The sequence below is a fragment of the Mastigoproctus giganteus genome, chromosome 11, assembly GCF_048544385.1.
Source record: "Mastigoproctus giganteus isolate SK-2022 chromosome 11, ASM4854438v1, whole genome shotgun sequence".
Classification (NCBI taxonomy): Eukaryota; Metazoa; Arthropoda; class Arachnida; order Uropygi; family Thelyphonidae; genus Mastigoproctus; species Mastigoproctus giganteus.
In genome coordinates this window covers 59898241-59919970 of record NC_143585.1, presented here as the reverse complement: position 1 = coordinate 59919970, position 21730 = coordinate 59898241, and the positions used below count along the sequence as shown (strand labels likewise).

General features: G+C 36.7%; 1 protein-coding gene across 1 annotated transcript in view; it reads right to left on the bottom strand.

The window, feature by feature from the left end:
• The window catches only part of LOC150078038 (methylcrotonoyl-CoA carboxylase beta chain, mitochondrial-like), a 184729-nt gene that overhangs the window by 21659 nt on the left and 141340 nt on the right, over positions 1-21730 (bottom strand). Inside the window, exons 8-9 of the mRNA XM_090384438.1 lie at positions 19385-19476; positions 5144-5301 (exon numbers count right to left, since the gene is read on the bottom strand). Of these exons, the coding sequence (XP_090240564.1) occupies positions 5144-5301; positions 19385-19476 (250 nt within the window). The remainder of the gene's footprint in view (positions 1-5143; positions 5302-19384; positions 19477-21730) is intronic.

Genomic DNA, 21730 nt, shown 5'->3' with positions numbered 1-21730 from the left:
TGATGCCATCACCTTATCAGCAGAAGGAATTGGCTTGGCTTTCTTTAGACGGGACAGAAGACCTGTATTTCCACTGTTTGTACCTGTTTCTCTATTATTATTATCATTAGTAGAGGCATATAATGCAAGAAAGCAAGCTTATATAGCATCATCCCCAAAAAAAACATTCCCATTTTGCCCATCCACTTCTTTCTAATTCTAAAGTAATCATCAATTCTAATAATAAGATTATAGTCCGTCATAAGTTCATAATGAGTTTAACGTGTTACAAATTTCCCCAAATATTCAGTTTCTGTTTTAAGGCAAATATCATGACTACACTATTTACCAATGATATTATCATTTTTGGACACAATAACAGAAGCATTTAAGAAAGACTTAAAAATAATGAAAATAAGTATGATTAAATATAAACACATCTGTAAAAAACCAGTAATGTAGTGGCAGAGGCTGGTGAAGGGCACATTCAGTGGCTCTATTGGTCACTTTTCATATAAGGTAATTTTCCAAATTAGTAAAACATTTTAACCAAGCTATCATTTTTTAAATAATTTGTTAAACAACATTATTGTTATTAAACAAAATTACATGTTAAATGTTCTAAAATATGTTTAATTACTTAATTCACACTTTCTTTGCTACTGAATAGGTATAAATAAGAAGGGGGATGTTTGTTGTTTGTTATTTGGAGCATTAGCAACTAAGGCCATATTGCTCCGGGATATGTGGTGGTCATTCCCTGACCTTTAGCATTAGCATTAGTAGAGGCATTTGATGCAAGAAAGCAAGCTTATGCAGCATCAGCCAAAAAAAAAAAAAAAAAAAAAAATCCTACATTTGTCTTTCCTCAATTTGAATTTATGCCCTCTCAGATGATTATTCTGCGCAAGAGGAAGAATCCCATCAGCATTGAGCATGCTCAAACCATTCAAGGCTTTATACACCTCTATAAGATCACCTCGCCGGTGCCTAGTCTCCAGACACTGTAATTTGCAAAACGTAAGCCTTTCTTCATAAGAGCACCCCTTTGTTCCATTCACTAATCTTGTTGCCCTTCTCTGTACTCGTTCCAGCAGCTCTACATCCTTGAAATGAGACCTCCAGACCTGTATACAGTACTCTAGGTGCGGTCTGACCATTGCTTTATACAAGGGAATAATCACTTCCTTATCCCTGCTAGAAAAATTCTTATATATCGACAATACACCATGAGCTACTCTTGCAGCCCGTCTGCACTGCTCAGAAAACTTCATATCTGCCTGCACAACCACCCCCAGGTCCCTTTCATTCTCTACCACTGTCTGTGTAGTACCACAGAGTTGATACGTTGCTCTGGGGTTGCTGTTTCCCAAATGTAGTACTTTACATTTGTCAATGTTAAACTTCATTTGCCACCTCTCAGCCCATCTGCTCAACCTTTCTAGATCCTGTTGCAGTAGCATAGTGTCAGTAGTGTCCTTGACAACCCTGCCAACATTCGTATCGTCTGCAAACTTGGACCTTAAGCTTGATATACCATCATCAATATCATTTATAAATACAGAAAACAATAATGGACCCAATACTGAACCCTGAGGGACTCCACTAATAACATTAGTCCACGCTGAGCAGTGTCCATTGATTACCACTCTCTGTCTTCTCCCCCTCAACCACCCCTTTATCCATAGCAGCAATTTGCCTCCAATGCCACACTGCTCCAATTTGTGCAGCAGTCTTCCATGTGCAACAGTATCAAAAGCCTTTCTAAGATCCAAGTATATAATATCAAAGTTATTCCCTGCATCCAGTTCTTTTGTGACTGCATCATAGTATCCAATCAAATTAGCATTAGCATTAGCATTAGTAGAGGCATTTGATGCAAGAAAGCAAGCTTATGCAGCATCAGCCAAAAAAAAAAACATAATAATAAAAATAAAGTAAAATAAATAAATAAAAAAGAACCACTTCCACTTCACCCTCTGTTCGATCGAAATACCTGTCCAGCTGAGCCTTAAACTTATTTAGGCTATCAACTTCCACGACAAGGGATGGAAGTCTGTTCCACCTACCAACCACCCACTGGCTAATGGCAAATTTCTGCACATCTATCCTACATCTGTCTTTCCTCAATTTGAATTTATGTCCTCTCAGGTGATTATTCTGAGCAAGAGGAAGAATCCCATCAGCATTGAGCATGCTCAAACCATTCAAGGCTTTGTACACCTCTATCAGATCACCTCGCTGGTGCCTAGTTTCCAGACACTGTAATTTGCAAAACTTAAGCCTTTCTTCGTAAGAGCACCCCTTTGTTCCATTCACTAATCTTGTTGCCCTTCTCTGTACTCGTTCCAGCAGCTCTACATCCCTCTCCCCCTGTCTTCTCCCCCTCAACCACCCCTTTATCCATAGCAGCAATTTGCCTCCAATGCCACACTGCTCCAATTTGTGTAGCAGTCTTCCATGTGCAACAGTATCAAAAGCCTTTCTAAGATCCAAGTATATAATATCAAAGCTATTCCCTGCATCCAGTTCTTTTGTGACTGCATCATAGTATCCAATCAAATTGGTCAGGCAAGACTTCCCCTTAACAAAACCATGCTGTGGCCGAGCTATAACTGAAGTCTTGTCTAGATGATCCTGCAGTGCTTCTTTAACCAGTGCCTCCATTAATTTTCCGGGAACAGAAGTTAAACTCACAGGTCTATAATTACTTGTGTCAGCCTTTGATCCTCCTTTGTGCATTGGGGTCACATTTGCACATCTCCAGTCCATGGGTACCTCCCCTGAGTCCAAGGAAGCTCTCATAATTATGGCTAAGGGTTTGCTTACTTCCTTTGCTGCTTCCTTTAATATAACTGGATAGATCCCATCCACCCCAGGTGCCTTTCTTGTGTTTATCCTCAACAATTTCCCCTCCACTTTACTCTCAGTTATTACAAGATTCTCTAGCTTACTACCACAGTTGAATACACCTCTGGCATTCCCCTCGATGAATAACTCCTCTTGTGTGAATGTCGATGCAAAATATTCATTCAGTTTGTTAGCTACCTGAGCAGGATCATCAACAGTTGACCCATCGATATCAAGTGGACCAATCTGATTCATTCCCTTCCTTCTAGAGTTTACATAAGTAAAGAACTCTTTGCTGTTTTTCTTTGCATCCCTTGCCAAAGATTTCACGTAATCTGCCTTCGCCTGCCTAACCTCCTTTGTAACTTGGTTACAGATCAACTTGTATCTATCATAGGCTTCTGTGTCACATGTTAATTTGTATGTATCCTATGTATTTTTCTTCTCTGCCATATGTCTCATTAGTGCATTTGACATCCACTTAGGCCTAAACCTTGAACAATATTTCTTAGTGTAAAGCTTAGTAGCTTCCAAGATAAATTCTTTGAATGCTTCCCATTTTGAATTTGTTGTTGGTAACATCATCAGTTGGTCCCACCGTATAGAATTTAAATACTGTCTCAGACCACCGTAGTCGCCTTTATGAAAGCAAAAACCCTTCCCTTTACCCCTGATGGTAGTTACCTCTTTGAGTAAATCCCATTTCAGCACACTGTGATCACTGCCACCTAGTGGTTCATTTACCTGCAGATTCTTAATGCATGAAGAATCACTACTGATAATCAAATTAAGAGTATTACTCCCTCTAGTTGCCTCCTGAACATGCTGATGTAGAAAACAATCATCCAATAAATCCACAAAAGCCTTTCTAGTGTGTGAGTGACCAGCCCCCAAATTCCAGTCAATATCCGGGAAATTAAAATCTCCCATTATAAGACTCTCTGATTTTCTAGCCCACTATATTTCCCTATACAGTTTCTTATTATACTCATCAGAGTCATTAGGCCTATAGCACATTCCTACTCTCAATTTTGATCTCCCAATGCTTATGTCACACCAAACTGACTCGACACTGCACTGTCCAGCAATGTCGACTGGCTTCACTTCCTTGGATTTTATGTATTTCTTAACTAATAGCATAACCCCTCCTCCCTTCCTATCCTGTCTATCCTTTCTGTAGACATTGTACTCCCCAAATTCCAGTTCTGCATTCCTTATATCTGTGTGACACCACGTCTCTGAAATCCCCACAATATCTGCCTTTGATGTTTTGAGCAATACCTCAAATTCATCAAATTTATTTACTAAACTCCTAGCATTGGTGTACACGCAAGTATACATGCACCTGTTCTTTTTCTTAGCTACCCTAACACAACCTATGTTTGTACACCAATGATACCCAGCAGTCTCTGAAATATCCTGCATCTTATTTTCCAGGCTGCGGCTCATTCCAATAGAAGCAGTGCAAGAATCACTTTCACCTCTGCCAGTGGCTACTGTTAATCTATTTGTCCTTGTATCCCCCCAATCTAGCAGTTTTCCGACCCACCTAACACTGCCTCGATAGCATCAGCAAACATTCTTGCACCCTTTCTATTTAAGTGTATCCCATCCCTCAATGATCACTCATCACCAGGTCTTCCATAGCATGGGCCATCTTCCAGGCTCTATCTCCTTCGTTTAAATTCTGCTGCCCACTTCTTAACCCTGAAACCTGAACCGGGGGGGGGGGGGGCTTTTCCCCAATGTTTTAACTATATCCTCATCAATATGAATAGGGGTTTTCAACATTGAGGTTAAAAAGCCTTTGACATTAGTCCCCTCCCCAAATAATCTATGATTGCAGAGTGATTGATTTTGTCAATCTTAACTCATTCACAAAACTTTGTTGACATCAGGAACTGAAATAAAAAGAAAATGACATTACTGAAACTGCATGAACCTTGTTTGTTTGTTATTTGGTTTTTAGGAACATTAGCAACTAAAGCCATATTGCCTCTGGGGATTTGGTGTATTTGGTGGTCACGGGCTCGAACCCCGGTGTAATCAAGGTGTGTGCTATGAACTGCTGCTCCTGCCCACCTGGCTATGGAGGCACCATGAATCTGATGGGTTATTATTTTAGGTGTTATACATTAAGTTCATAAATTTTTAACACAGTAATACTACCTTTTTATACTCAGGCCACAAACTTTTCAAACACCCCTAATAAATACATCAATGGTAAAAAAATGGCAGTTATTCAGTTCCATGGGTATTTAATGCATTGTCATAAATGGAGTCATGTTTTTATTATGTTAATTTTATATGATACCATCTTGTAAAATAGAAGTCTCTTCTTCACAATTTCCAGAATTCTGTAGAAATATCAGAGGTATATTTCGCTTCTGGCAAAGCAAGATGAAATGTGTTCCTTTCTGGGCATCTTGGCAGGAAATTGATCCACAATTAGCCACAATTCCTGCTATTTGTCTGCAAAAAATTAACATCCCTGTAATTCTTGCCCTTTAAAATATATACAGGGTGATTCACTACCAGTGCGACAAAACTTGCAGGAGGTGTAGGGGACACAAAGATGAATCGGAATCACATAGCATTGCAGGGTCCAAAATGCCTTCGTCATGCGGTAGAGGACGTTGAATGGGAGGTTACGTGAACAGCGATCCCGCTGGAAGTCAGTATTTGCAAACCGTTTCTGTTGAAGAAACCAAGTAGCAAAAGTCCTCCGGAATGGATAATCCGCAGACTCCAATGATTGGATGCGTTGCAGATGGTATGAACTCATTTGGTTTGTTGACAGTATCCTCCATACAGTGGATTGGGAAATACCCAATCTTTGGCCTATCACTCGAGTACTCATACTCGGATTGCCTTCTGCAAGACGTAGGACATTTCCTCATTGTCTGGCATCCTCGTCTTTCGCTCTCGATTCATGGTACCTCTCGTGAAACAACCAGTCTCACGTGCGAAAATCGTATGATGAGGAGCATGCCTGTGTGGGAAACGTTTCTGGTACAAGCGCAGAGCGGCGCGCCCATTACAGTCTGCAGCTCCATATGAGAGGTGCATGTCGGCCAGTTCAACGTTTGAATACTTGTCCATCCTACTAACTCGGGAACCGGTTCGCTGTTCACGCGACGTCCTCTACCGCATGACGAAGGCATTTTGGACCCTGCCATGCTTTGTGATTCCGATTCGTCTTTGTGCCCCCAAGTTTGTCGCCAACTTGGGGGCACAAAGCTACCAGTGTTCACTACTAGTGCAACAAACTGCAAGTTTGTCGCACTGGTAGTGAATCACCCTGTATACAATATAGATACACTACATGCACTAATATAAAAATTAATGTAGGTAAAATGGGCCTATAGTACTGGATTCCATGGCCATAAATAAGTACTGTACTGTTTGATCCAGAAAGTTTAATAAACGATAAATGACATGTAGCTTTTGGGGTAAATGGACCCCTTCATCGGTAATTCTAACAAGAATCCTGTCAGGACTGCCGATGAAAGGGTTCATTTAACCCTGAAAGCTACATGTCATTTATCGTTTATTAAACTTTCTGGATCAAACAGTACAGTACTCATAAAAATGAATTGTGTAAACGTATTGAAATTTATATTTAGAGAATATAGAATAATAATAAGAACTATGCACTTACTGAAATATATTTCAGTTAGTTTATAACATGAATTTTCATATTTGTTATTGAAGGGTTTTTTTTACTATCACTTTGATAGTAAAATGGTATTGAAAAATTAAACAGTATGAGCAAGTTCCAAAACAGATTTCTATTTTATAAAAATGGGCTAAATTCACAGACCTTTAAGGCACCTCTGTAGCCAGGTGGGAAGGAGCAGCAGTGCATAGCACACGTTTCTTGATTAGACCGGGATTTGAGCCCGTCACCACCAAATACGGAGGATGCGGAAAGGTCGGGGAATGACCACCGCATATCCCGGAGCAATATGGCCTTAGTTGCTAATGCTCCTAAAAAAAAAAAAAAAAAAAAAACCAAATAACACAGACCTTTAAACATTTCCTTTAAATGTTCTAGGGCTGAAACACATTTTGTCCAGCAAATGTACAGTGCTAGAAACAACTGAACCAACTATTTTATGCCAGTGTCTTTAGCACCTGTACACAGCAGCTTAAACTTCAATAGCACATTCAAAACAATCATTTTTGACATGTTTTCACCTTCAAGAAAAAAAAAAGAAGTCAAATGGTGGGATTTTTGGTGAATAAGTTGGTCTTCCTCCAGCGCTGTTGGCAAGTGACTGAACTAGTTCACTATTACTTAACCAAAATGAACCGTGCACTGTCATGCAGAAAAATGCAATTTCCATTATACTCTTTAGTCACAGTTCAATATTCTGGCACAAATTTGAAGTAGACAATATATTTGTGAGCAACAAAACAAAAAAATTTTCAATATCACCTTCACCTTTATTCCTGTCCATTCAAAATTTCTTTCTTTGTACTGATGTAGCTGATTCACTAATGGTCACCAGTCAGCTATTTGATTGGTGGTTTATATAAAAAAACACCATCTCATTATATATAAGAATATATTTCTATAAAAACTTTGTTTGTCAGCACTCCCAATTAACTGATAAACCTGATATATATCCAAATATTTAGTAATAATAATAGTACGGCAACTTCCTGCTTAAATTTCAACTCTACAAGCTACTCTCTCCATATTTTGATACTCATCACTTTACAAAATCCCATGCATGCTCAGCATTTACATCAGCCATTAAAGTCGAAAGATGATTACTTTACACAAAATTATTGACATTTTCATGATCCTTATGGAAAGAATTATGCCATTCATATATTTTGAGCTATTTCGAGGGAAACACAGCGACACTCTACATCTGTCGGACACCGTTTACCAAGACTAAAATGCTGTTCGATCACTGACATTGCACTGTTATCACATATAAAAAACAATACAACACGTTGCCTTGCATACTTGAACACAGATTGAATTGAAACTGCTAGCCACCATTTTTATTTATTTATTATTATTTTTTTTTATGGTGACCCTAAACATGAAAGGCACTGAAACCTATAGTAGACTGAAGTGTCAATGTTTACTATAGGTTTATTTCTTCAAATAGGCTGCTTTGGCAGTTGGGACAATTACAACTTATAACTGCAATAACTACACCAACCATATATGCCAAAGACATTATTAAAATAAATTAAATTAAAAACAGAATAAAACTGTATATTTAATGTAAAAATGAAATATACTGATAACTATGGAAGTAAAATCGATAAAAATAACAAATAGATAAAATTAGAAATACAGGCTGGCCTTGATTAATGCAATTAATTCGTCCCGAAATAGCATCGTGCAAAACGGAAACACGTTAATCGAATATAATAATCAATAGGAAAAATTATAATTGGTCCTTGACTTCTGGATTGTCCATAAAGAATTTTAAAAATACCTTTTAAATAATTTTTTAACTGTATATAATGTAAAAGATAATGAAAATAATTATGGAATTAAATGTTTATTGCATAAAACAGCGGTTCCCAAACTGTGCGCTGCTGAATATTTAAAATTTTCGAGGGAAACACAGCGATACTCGGCATCTGTCGGACACCGCACGAACTACTAGCTCGAGGCAGTTCACAGTTTCAACATTTCTTATTAAGTTGTTTGGACCTAACTACTAAACGGAACTGTTAAGTATTTCTTTTGGTCTGGGTGCACCTTGAAAAAATTACTGAGACACTAAGGGCGCCGTGAACCGAGAAAGTTTGGGAACCTCTGACATAAAATACACAATGAAGAAATGACTGTTGCGGAAATATTTGAATAGTGTTGACTTTCTCTTTTCATCAATCAATTACCGACAGCCGACAACAATCTTCTCTGGGCCCTGGCGAAATAAATATCGCAGAGAAGCTCAAACCTTTTGCTTGAGGTTCTCTGCGATACGAAAGATTTCATCTAATTCTTTTACCGTTATCTTCTTCGCGGTAACATTTTCATCTGGCTCATTTAAAAATTAGAATTTTTATGCAAGTGTGCATTGACTTTATTAGCAGGAGACAAACAAGTAACACGTCTTCTTCCGATGGTTGATGGTACACACCGAGGTGGGCAGCAGGCAAACGTTTGTTAATTGACCGTACGACTCGCAGTAAGCTTAACGCGCGATTCAAATCTTTTTCAACTATCGCATAAAAAAAAAAAAAAAAAGATTGCGTTAACTGGAAATTTGCATCGTGTAAAGTGAAAAGTGGTATAATTTTTCAAATAGCATTAACTGAAAATCGCATTAATGGAACTCGCGTTATGCGAGGCCTGGCTGTATATGAATATTATGGAGTTAAAAGCAATGAAACTTTCATAGATAACTTTCATATTCCACTTTCACAGATGACTTCCTCCTTTGTCAACAAAGGAGGAAGTCATCTGTGAAAGTGGAATATCACTGCCATGGTACATCCTTTAATAACATCAGCAGGATCAAGACTCTTGGAGCATTGGAATTATCTTCCACAAGTGCATGGAGACTGAAAATGGCCCAGGAAAGTGCTAGGCAGAACTGTTCATCCAATCCAGGGATCAAAGTCTCAAAGAAGGAATGAATACAAACTCCCTATCAATATTAACAGTATAGCGTTTCAAATAACAAATTCATAAGCCCTTGAACCATTTCTGAGCCCAATACCTATGTGAATGATCAAAAATAGTTGCAATATCTGGAAAAATATGATCGTCTTCTTCCCAGAAGTGCTTAGCCAGAGCAGATTTCCCATAATGAGCAGACTATTGCTTTTATATGTTCCGCCCCCCCCCCCCCCAATGATCTTTAAACCTATGCACTAACTGAAAAGATCTAAACCTCCCAAACACTTCCTAGTTCATTTCACAAATATATGTGGTCTCAATTCTAGTCTCAACGATGTCTATTTCCACTTGCAGTCTGCCAAACCCCATGTACTTTTTCTGACAGAATCTCGGTTATTCGTTGATTCAACCACTGATCATCTCAGTTGCTCAAATTATTTGCTGTATGATTCCTTTCACCTCAAAGGTGATACTTATGCATATGTCCATTGCAATATTCTCTGTCAGCGACTTGGTAATTTGGAATCGTCTCTTTTCGATCTTCTCTGGCTTAAAATATCTCTACCTCATTTGTCAAATTCATCTCTTGTCTCTACTGTTCTCCCAACTCTACTAATCACTTGGAGCTCTTCGACTTCTTCCAGTCCAACTTTCCTAACAGTGAGGTAATTTTCGTTGGTAATTTTAATGTTCACAACTCCAGCTGGCTTCTGTTTTATAGTCACACCGACCCAGCTGGTCGAGATGCTGAGGCTTATGCAATTACTAATGAAGTTGCACAGACTGTTCATTTACCTACAAGAATACCAGACAATCCTAACAATGCAGCCAACACACTTGATCTTTTTCTCACAAACAACCCTTCTAAGTACACGATCAAAGTGAGTGGTCCTTTAGGCACCTCAGATTAAAATTAGCATTAGTAGAGGCATATGATGCAAGAAAACAAGCTTATGCAGTCAGCCAAAAAAAAAAAAAAAAAAACCCACTCCCATTTCACCCCTCTGTTCATTCGAAATACCTGTCCAGCTGAGCCTTAAATTTATTTAGGCTATCAACTTCCACAACAAGGGATGGAAGTCTGTTCCGCCAACCCGCTGGCTAAAGGCAAATTTCTGCACATCATCTATCCTACATCTGTCTTTCCTCAATTTGAATTTATGCCCTCTCAGGTGATTATTCTGAGCAAGAGGAAGAATCCCATCGGCACTGAGCATGTTCAAACCATTCAAGGCTTTATACACCTCTATCAGATCACCTCGCCGGTGCCTAGTCTCCAGAAACTGTAATTTGCAAAACTTAAGCCTTTCTTCGTAAGAGCAATCCTTTGTTCCATTAACTAATCTTGTTGCCCTTCTCTGTACTCATTCCAGCAGCTCTACATCCTTCTTGAAATGAGGCCTCCAGACCTGTATACAGTACTCAAGGTGTGGCCAGACCATTGTCTTATACAAGGGAATAATCACCTCCTTATCCCTGCTAGAAAAATTAGTTAGAATCATTGAAGAGAAACGCTTGAAAGAACATTATTTGTTCTGCAAAGAACTGCCAGATCACACTACTAGGGGATGAAATATTCAAAGTGGTAAATTGTAAATTGGAATACTTTAAGACAAATAAGATATCATGGAAAGATTGCTTAAGTTTGCGTAATGACAGTGCAGCTGCAATGACCGAAAGAGTTAAAGATTTAATTGGTTCAATTAAAGATTGAGATTAAAGATTAAAGATTAAAAGATTAAAGATTAAAAGATTAAAGATTTAAAAATTCAATTAAAATTTAATTGAGCACGCTGAATTCTGATGGGATTCTTCCACTTGCTCAGATTACGGACCCAAGGGGGCATAAATTCAAATTGAGGAAAGACAGTTGTAGAACAGATGTGCGGAAATTTGCCATTAGCCAGCAGGTGGTTAATTACTGGAACAAACTTCCATCTGTCATTGTGGAAGTTGATAGCTTAAATAAATTCAAGGAGGAACTGGACAAACATTTAGAGGGATTGGTTGTGTGAATTTTTTTTTTGGCTGATGCTACATAAGCTGGTACGCTTTCTTTCTTGCATCATATGCCTCTATTACTATTATATTACGAGTTCATTCTGAAAACACAGAAATTCAGGTAATACATTGTTTTATAGAGAGACAGAGAAGCTTTCTTATCTAAAATTTGCCTATGGTTCTGAATTCCACATTACATGACGTTATCAAGATGGTGAATTTTAATAATATCCAAGCCATTAAAATCACATCTGTTTTCAGCTTTGTGTGAAAAAATGGGATCGGAATAACACGCTCTTCCTTTGAACAACCAACCTTATGTTGGTTGTTCAAAGGAAGAGTTTATGAGCTAAGAGAAGAGCTGGAATTTTTTTTTGTGAATAATTCTTACTTTTCAGATTTAATGAAGGATAATTATTAGCTCCAGAAACTAGCTTACTTAACTGATATTATTGAGCACCTGAATGAGCGAAATCAAAAATTGCTGCAAGGATCACATGAAAACATACTAATGTGTACGGACAAAGTTTATGGATTCAAAGAAAAAAATTCAACTTTGGAAAAATGAAGTTAAACACAGATCACTAATGATATTTAATCGTTGTTATAATTTAAATCCTAAAGAAGAATGATAGGGATTAGTAGAGCAACATATGTGTTTGCTTGAGGAAAAACTTCATCGCTATTTTGAAATACTTGATGTAAAAAAATTTGAGTGGATTCAAAATCCATTCTCATTATCCTAGAATTTCCAACATTTCATTTATCAATCAAAGAAAAAGAAGAGCTGTTAGATTTAAGAAATGATTGCACCCTTAAAGAAATTGAGTTATCTGAATTTTTGTTAATGGTGAGAAAGGAGTTTCCTTCAATCGGAGAAAAAGCAATTGACACTTCTTCCATTTGCTACCCCCTATTTGTGCAAACAAAATTTCTCATCGATGGTGAACTATCAAGAATTCAAAAAGATCATCATTAAAAAGTCTGAATCAGAAGTTACGTGTGCCATTTCAAGTATAAAACCTGATATAAAAATGTTATATTCACAGAAGCAAGCTCAAATTTCTCATTAAAAAAAAAATTGAAAAGACTTTATTTTGAAATTTTGTATGACTTTAGTATTAAATATTTAATATCTTCCATAGTATTTATATTTTCGTAGTTTTTTACTTCTGTAGTATTCACATTTATATTTATATTTCAGAAGTATTTATATCTTATCATAATTAGATATATAATATACCGTATTTCCCCATGTATAAGACGTACCTTAATTTTGGGGCCCGAAATTTGAAAACAAAATGTATTACATAAAGTTATTGAACTCAAGTTTTATTCATCATAAAATTCATACAACTCATCACTGTCAAAACTCCCATCCATTAGCTTGTCCTCAAATATTGCCTCGTCCTCAGTTCCATCTATGGCATTTGAAATGCCACACTTCTTAAATAACTTGACAACGATCTCAATCTTGATATTATCCCAGGATCTTTTCACCCAGGTAGAAACTTCTCCTATAGTTGGTTTCTTCACTCTTCCTGCTGGTGTCAAATTGTCCCCAGAAGACTTCATCCATTGGTTTCATTCGTCTCTCATGTCAGCTTTGAAGGGTTTGTTAATGCTGACATCAAGTGGTTAGAGCTGGGATGTCGAGCTTCCAGGTATGACGGCAAGTTTTGTTTTTTGCTCTGCAGCAGTCTTCTTTGTATTTTTTGTTATGTGTGCCCTGAAATGATCAAGCACCAACAGGGCAGGTTTGCGTAAGAGCCCACCTGGTCTCCTGCTCCAAACTTTCTCAAACCAGATCTTCATCCCATCCTGATCCATCCAACCCTTGTCATGAATGTGGACAATCACTCCTCGAGGAATGTCTTCTTTTGGCATTGTTTTGCATTTGAAAATCAGCATAGGAGGCAGCTTGGTTCAGTTGGCACAACAAACTAGAACAACTGTATAATGGCTCTTTTCCTGTCCACTTGTCTTCACAGTTACAGTTTTCACCCCCTTCTTATGAACAGTTCTGTTACTTGGGACCTCAAATTGAATGGGGGACTTTGTCCATATTTGCAAATCTGTCCCAACTCAAACTGATGTGTCTTCCGACATTGAATGACAAAACGATGAAATTCAAGGACCTTCTGCTCATAGCTTTCAGGCATCTTTTGGGCAAGTCTGGTGCGTGTACGCATGCTTATTCCATTCCGTTTCATGAACCTGAAGCACCAATTGTGTCCTCCTTTGAAATCAGTAACTTATTTTTCATCAGCAATTTTTCTTGCCTCATGCTGAACCATCTTTGTAGACACTGGAATTCCAATTGTCCTTTGCTCCTCAATCTACATCTTCAATTCCCTCTCTAAATTACACCATTTTGCTGACTTGCCTCTAATGGCCTTCTTCTGCTGTGGCGTTTTCAGTAGGGTTTCTTCTTCCCGTAGCCAGTCTCAGATTGTTTTCTCAGTTGGAGGAGGACCAAACTTATGTTCAGCAGCATGATTTCCATTCACTTTTGCAAACTGGATCACTTTTAACTTGAATTCAGCACTGTACGAAAATCTTTTCTGAGCCATTTCTGGGCAGAACGTGGCAAAGCGTAACCTAATATACCGGTAACAAGTGCGAAACAATGAGCACAAAGACAACAAGCGCGAAAAAGCGGGAAATGCAAGTAAAAAAAATCTACAACCACTGTATAAGACGCACCCAGTTTTTAGACCCCAAATTTTTTGAAAAGAGGTGCGTCTTATACATGGGGAAATACGGTAATGCAAACGAAATAAATTTTTTCACAAAGTCCTTAAAGACAGCCCCAAAATCTGCCCCAGTTTATCTCTGTGTGCTGTACAAAAATTATAATTTTCCAAGTGTGCCCAGCATGAAAAAGGTTGGGAAGCACTGATGTAGAGTAACCTGCTAAAATGAGACCCCCAACTGTAATTCAAAAACAAGAGACAATCAACAAAGTTTTATGTGATTTTTGCATTCAGTAGCATAAAATTAGTCAAGATTGGGTATTTTTGTTTTCGTAACATTTTACTTGTTGACCAGCGTTATTAATGTATCATTGTATATACTTCGTGAAATGAATGGTTCAAGTTCTGGAGTATGAGAATGTTCATACTTGTCACAGTGTCCGTGTTTTTTTTTTTTTTAATGAGTATGTATTCTGTGAGTAGTTGTATGTATGACTATCTGGAGTGCTCTATCACGTCCGGATTGCTGGACTCGATGGAGAGCTCTTGCCTGGGTGTTTCATTCTCGGAGTATGTAAGATCATTGAGTGATAGTGTGTATGGCAGTCAATGGGATTTTGCAGCTCACTGTCACATCCACGTTGTTTGACATGATGGAGACATCCTGCTTGTGCGTTTTGTACTTTGGTGTATGTAAGAACTATGAATGGCAGTCTATGTGGTTTTCAGCTCTCAGTCACAACCGCATTGTTGGATATAATTGAGAGCTTGCATCAGTACAATTTATAACATTCTTCTTGTAACACTTTTACAGATATAAATATATATTGTATGTGTCTATAGGTATTTTATGTCTAACTATAAAAATATGTTATCATGTATCCTGAATATAAAAATTATAAATATAAGTGGATACATGAGTATGAGTATATGAGCTCAAGTAGGTCTAAATGTAATAATGTGTGGTACACAAACGTCTGATATGCTATGATGTGTGTATGTATGTTAATATATTTTTTTTTTTATTTATTAGCTATATGATGCAAGGAAGCCTGGGGCTTACGCTGCACTAGCCAAAAAAAAAAAAAAAAAAATCCCAAGTTACCCTGAGAGAGAGAGAGAGTCAAAAGTAGAAGGGAATCACCAAGAAGAGAAGAATGATGATATTCAGCTCAGAACCCTGGGTGTGCCAAGCCCATACTCACCAGATGTGAGCCCCTGGGGTCCTTGCGCTCTTTACATCACACACACACACACACACACACACACACACACACACACACACACACACACACACACACACACACACACACACACACACACACACACCTCCTTGGAATTATTTATTATTATTATTATTATTATTAGCCCTATGGTGCAAGGAAGCCTGAGGCTTATGCTGCACCAGCCAAAAAAAAAAAAAAATCATGTCCTCTTCCAGATAGATCTCCAAAGGTCAAAGAAGCAGTACATTTCACAAGGCCAACATTCGGAGGACAACCCCCCCCCACCCAGTTCTCCCCTGAGCTACAGCACTCCCACTACTTATTCACAGCACAGGAAAGAAACTCAGGGTATTTCCATAAAAAAAAAAAAGGGAAAAAGAATAGTAGACAAAAATAAAGAATTCTACCTTGAGGAATACCTATGGTCCTCCAATAGATCATGCAAGACTAATTACTGGAATTAAAAAAAAAGTTCCTCTCAGATCCTTTAGAAGAGCTAAAATAGATCTGGATATGCCAAAAACGGAATGAAAGATCCATAGGAATGAAGAAATATGCATGTCATTAAAATATGATATGACATCAAAAAATATGGCATGTAAATTCCCTGTAAATTCCCATGTAAATATGGCAGTCCAAGCACAATACACCCAAGCAATCAACTGTTGCAAACAGGAGAATAGAGTATTTGCTTAAACAAGCATTTCCCAACTGGGGTTCATAGAAGCTTTGAGGGGTCCACAAGAAAAAAATTGTATTTTGGGGGTCCATAACATGAGCTAAGGGGTTCATGAAAAAATATTATAAATAAAATAATTTGTTAAATAAAAATAAATAAATAATAAAATAAACTAATGTCATAGAAAAGTCCAAAAATTCGCAGTTAGAAGATACTCATATTTTCTGGAACCTTCTTTAGTTGATGCAAAAAAAAATTTCTTTCCATAGAAAATTCTCGAAGAAGAAAACATTATTTAAGCACCGACTAATCTAGAAAGAGTCAGTAAGTCAGAAGCAGCCATTTCATTCTATAGTGAGTAATCGGCATCATCGTGGTGAAATCTATTATTTGTGTTATTGAATGTTATTGTTCTATTGAACTATATTTCCATTAGTATTTACAAGCATTTCCAACATTAAATATTTGAGGTTAATAATATTATTATTGTTTACAGATTACCCATGGCTCATGCAAAGAAGAAAACAAGACAATACTTGACTGAATATCTGTCGTATGGTTTTATTGAATCACCAGAGAATATCACAAAACCAATGTGTCTTATATGTATGACTGTGCTGTCTAATGATAGCATGAAGCCAAGTAAGCTTCGTCACCATTTGGAGATAAGGCACAGCGAAAAGAAAAATAAATCAGTGGAGTATTTCCAAAAACTACGAGACAATTTTCAAGGAAGAAACAAATTGGATCAGATTTTTAGTAAACAAGCAAGCAATAAAGATAGCGGTTTATTAGCATCATATGAAATCAGCAAAATAATAGCAAAATCTGGAAAGCCACATAGCATTGGTGAAACTGTCATCTTACTTTCGATATCAGTTGTAATTTCAACAAAAATGCACGTGAAATTACCGATAACCTTCCTTTGAGCAATAACACAATATCCAGATGCATTGATGAAATGTCTGAAGATGTAGAAAATCAACTTATTGCTCAATTACGAGTGAAACAGTTTGCAATGCAACTTGATGAATCAACTTTTATGGGCAATGAAGCACTTTTATTGGCATATGCAAGATGTATGGATGATAATCAACTCAGAGAGGAAATGCTTTTTGCAAGATTCCTCAAAACAGATACTAAAGGTGAAACAATATTTAAGGAAGTCCAGTCTTATTTTAGAGAAAAAAATATTCCACTCAAAAATTTAATGGCTTGTGCTACTGGTGGCGCTCCTTCCATGGTCGGTAGGTACAGAGAGTTTATCACTCATTTAAAAAATGCATTGCCAAAAGTATTTTGCATACATTGCGTGATTCACCGCCAACATCTGGTGGCGAAGAGATTGAGTGGACGTCTTCATGAAGCCTTAACTCTTGTAATAAAAGCTGTCAACCTCATTAAGGCTAATGCTCTTCAAGATCGTCTCTTTCGCAAACTTTGTGATGAAAATGAAGAAGGATTTGACCGTCTTGTACTGCATACAGAGGTGCGATGGTTGTCTAAAGGCAATTGTCTTCGTCGTCCTTTGGGACAGTATTGTATCATTTCTATCATTGTATTGTATCATTGGAAAACAGTTGGTTGCCATGAAAACAGACATATTTTACCTCTCAGATGTGTTTGAAAAACTGAATTCTCTTAATAAGCTGCAGCAAGGACATAATTGTGATTTAATATCTAGCAAAGAAGCCATTAATGCATTCCTAGGAAAACTCAAATTATACAGTCTTAACATCTCACGCCGTGCATTTCACCAGTTTCCAAACCTTGCTTCAGATAGCAGTGATTTAAAAGATGATGACTGTGTTGTGTATGTTGATCATTTAAAAAAAATTTATGAAGACATGCAAGTTCGGTTCAAGGACCTACTAGAACTGAACATCCCAGATTGGGTGCTGATTCCATTTGAGGTAAATGTTGCTGATGTTGAAATTAATTTACAAGAGGAACTTGTTGAATTGCGGTCTGATGAGACAGTCCGAAGTCTATTCAAAAAAGGAAAGCATGATGTATGGAAGAATAGTGACATTGCATGTAAATATCCGCTTTTATGGGAGAAAGCTAAAATGTATGTCATTGTTTTCTCATCATCTTATCTTGTGGAATCTGGCTTTAGTAGTGCAATACAGTTGTTAACAAAAAATCGTAATTGACTTGATATAGTAAAAAGAGGTGATCTTTGTCTGACTCTCACAAAATTGGAGCCAGATATTAAAATGCTAATATCAAAACATCAGCCACAAGGATCTCATTAGTAGGGCCTATTTAATGGGATCCTATTTAATAGCCTTAGGATAAATTTATATATGTTGTTTGAAATAGTATTTAAAAAAAATTTTTTTTTTTTACTAATTCTGTCATTACAAGTAAAAATATGTTTCAGTTTTATCAATTAAAATTTTCAAAATTTGTAATTTACATTTTTTATATTATATTGGAATTGTTTAATTATTAGCTTTTACTAACCTACAAATAAATATTTCATTTAGGAATATTACATATGCTCATATGGGCGTCCACATACGTAAAGTTAGGACTCAGGGGGGTACACAAGCAAAAAAAGGTTGGGAACCCTTGGCTTAAACCATAATCAATGCAACCAAGATTTCGGGAAAAAATGTTTGCATAGTGAGGGATTTCAACAGGATTTTCTCTAGATCGTTAAAATTAGAAACAAATTGAAATGGAATGATAATCATGACTTTGATTTGTCAATATTCAGAACTGGAATGATTCTAAAAGTTTTCGAGATTAGGGGAATGATGGCAGAGAAATAAGAATTTTGTCATAAAAATAGGAACATCTAAATTACAAAAAAAAAAAAAAAAAAAAACTTCAAACAAAAATCAAGAATGGCAGCAAACCAAATAGTACTGACATCGGGCAGACTGTTAATATGCTGACTAAATTCCTCACTGGACCTGGTAACAGAAAAAAAGTGGCGTAAGACAACTATGTAAATTGAAAGAAGTGGACTCAAAAGCCAAATATCAGGGGAATTTTTAAAACAAAGAAAGGGTTTAAATTAGTTTTCTAGGTCTGGCAGAGGACTATAATTTAATGAAGGTAAGTAGGCATTAATTATATTAATAAATAATTATAATAAAATATTAATAAATAATGAAGATAGTAGGTCCTATGGCACTATTTTTGCTTAAGGCAGGCATTACAATGCTTTTTTTATTGCTGGAGTTGACAAGTGATGTGTTTGCTTGTTATCAATACATAGTTGTCTCTTTACATAATACCCAAAAAATCATCACTCTATTTAAAAAAAAACAAGCATTTTAAACATTCAGCTTATTCTTTGTCATTATACAAGAATTGTAAAGAATAACTGTATACTCACTGATGTATGAAACCAAAGCCAGTTATGAGATTAGAACCAAACTTTTCCTTAAACTCCTTAAATCTACTTCCATCTAATATTCGAGATAACACCTAAAAATATTTTAACCATAACAGATCTTTAAAAGCAGCAGTTTCAAGTATATAGGCTAAATTTTAGTTTTTTTTTTTTTTTTCTTATATCACTTTGATATCCAGCAATTAAAGAACATTAACAGTAAAAATCTTAATACTTTTAATAATTCAAATACAGAAAAGTTTGACTATCTTATCTAGTATTTCTACTACCAAAATTGCAGAAATACAAAAAAAAAAGTGTACATAACTTCATTATGTTTTTTCTTAGCTGACAAAAAACATACCTCTTCAATTATCATATACCAGTGTTCCTCAATCAGAGAACCACAAGAAATTGTGGAATAAATAAATAAAAATTTAAAAATACAGTACTGTGAAAAATTCTAAATATCAATCCAAGGAAAATTTTGTTCAGCAATCCTCAATACTGGAGTAATCTCTGTGTGCTACCAACTGCATCTTTGCTTTGTTTTGGTCAGTTCATATTTAAGGTTATATTTAGTTGTACTGTATCTGTGTTGTGTTAATTTTGTATTGTTACAGGGCTGCTTCACCTTTCTGTTATTACCAGTGGTAACAGAAAGGCAAACTCTGTGCCACAGAAAAAAAGAGGGTCCAATGAACATTCTTTTTAGAAATGGTATTATCCATATTTACAGATCAAGTTCCAATAATCCTTTTAACTTGACAAGTGCTACCCAGAATTCTAGTCTTTTTCTGGATCTTCTATTATTAGATTGTTCGAGAAGACAACTATGTCATTCTCAAATAGACACTGCAGTTCAACATACTTTGGTGACATGAATACTCAGAGTAATTTATTTTTGGGAATGATTTCATGAGTGGCATTTAGTGCATTACGGTTGTAAACTACATTTTGTAGGTTTGTAGTCTTTGTGTAGTTTTGTTATTAGTGTTTAACATAACTGTGGTTGTTTTTGTGTATCTAAAATCCCACGCATGTAACAGTATTTTCATATGGCTGTTGAAGTATATGAGAAGGTGCATCAGTGAAGGAGAAGACAGTGAAAATGAATCAAAATTATCAGAGCCAAATACTAATGACACCTCTGTAGCCAGGTGGGCAGGAGAAGCAGTGCGTAGCACACGCTTCTTGATTAGACCGGGGTTCGAGCCTGTGACCACCAAATATGGAGGGTGTGGAAAGGTCAGGGAATGACCACCGCATATCCCAGGAGCAATATGGCCTTAGTTGCTAATGCTCCTAAAAACCAAATAACAAACAACAACAACAACAACAAACAAACCATATACAAATAAGGAATGAAGAGAAGTAGCTGATATTACAAATATTTTCCTTTATAATGAAAACTACTTGGCCATTTTATAGGGGCTGGAGATGAAAATTTCCCCATTCCATTGTGCATTATTTTCAAAACAAAACCAACAAACACAGCTATGGCACTAGCCAAGTTGACATTTCATTACTAGCAGCCACTTGTCAAAGTTGATTATTTTCAATGACTTTTAGATTCATAAGGCAAACAATGTAAAGGTTTTGAGAAGAAAGTATCAGTAATAAGCTCAAGAAGCAAGCTATTCAGTCGGCAAATCAATTGCACAAAAATGAAAAGTTGCACTATTGCTGAAAACCGAATAATGCCTGCCTGTAAAATAATAGTAAAAACAATAATAGACAAAGAGGCTGAAAGTGGAATTGATAAATATCGTGATTCTAATGATACTACTTGTAGACATGTCACAGATATTGAAGTTGTTTGTCTGAGATTTTTTGTCTGATGAGTCAACAGACATAGGTAGTAGTAGTAATGGCAAATGATGCAAGAAAGCAAGCTTATATAGCATCAGCCAAAAAAAAAAAAAAAAAAGGTTTGCCCATCTGTACCCTCCAAGAATTTGTCCAGTTCTTCCTTGAATTTATTTAACCCATCCACTTCCACAAAAACAGATGAAAGCTGGCTCCAACAATCAACCACCCACTGGCTAAAGGCAAATTTACACACATCTATCCTGCAACCAGCTTCAACTTGAATTTATACTCCCTCAAGTGTGTAGTCTCAGCAAGTGAAAGAATGCCATTAACATTTAGCTTACTCAGTCCATTCAAGGCTTTAAACATCTGTCAGAGCTCCCGGAAAGTGTCTAGACTCGACACACTGCAATTTGCAGAAATGAAGCCTTTCTAGATAAGAGTGCCCTTTTGTTCCCTTCAGCAATCTGGTTGCCTTCTCTGCACCTGTTCCAGCAGATCTACATCCTTCCTAAAGTGAAGCCGCCAGACCTGCAA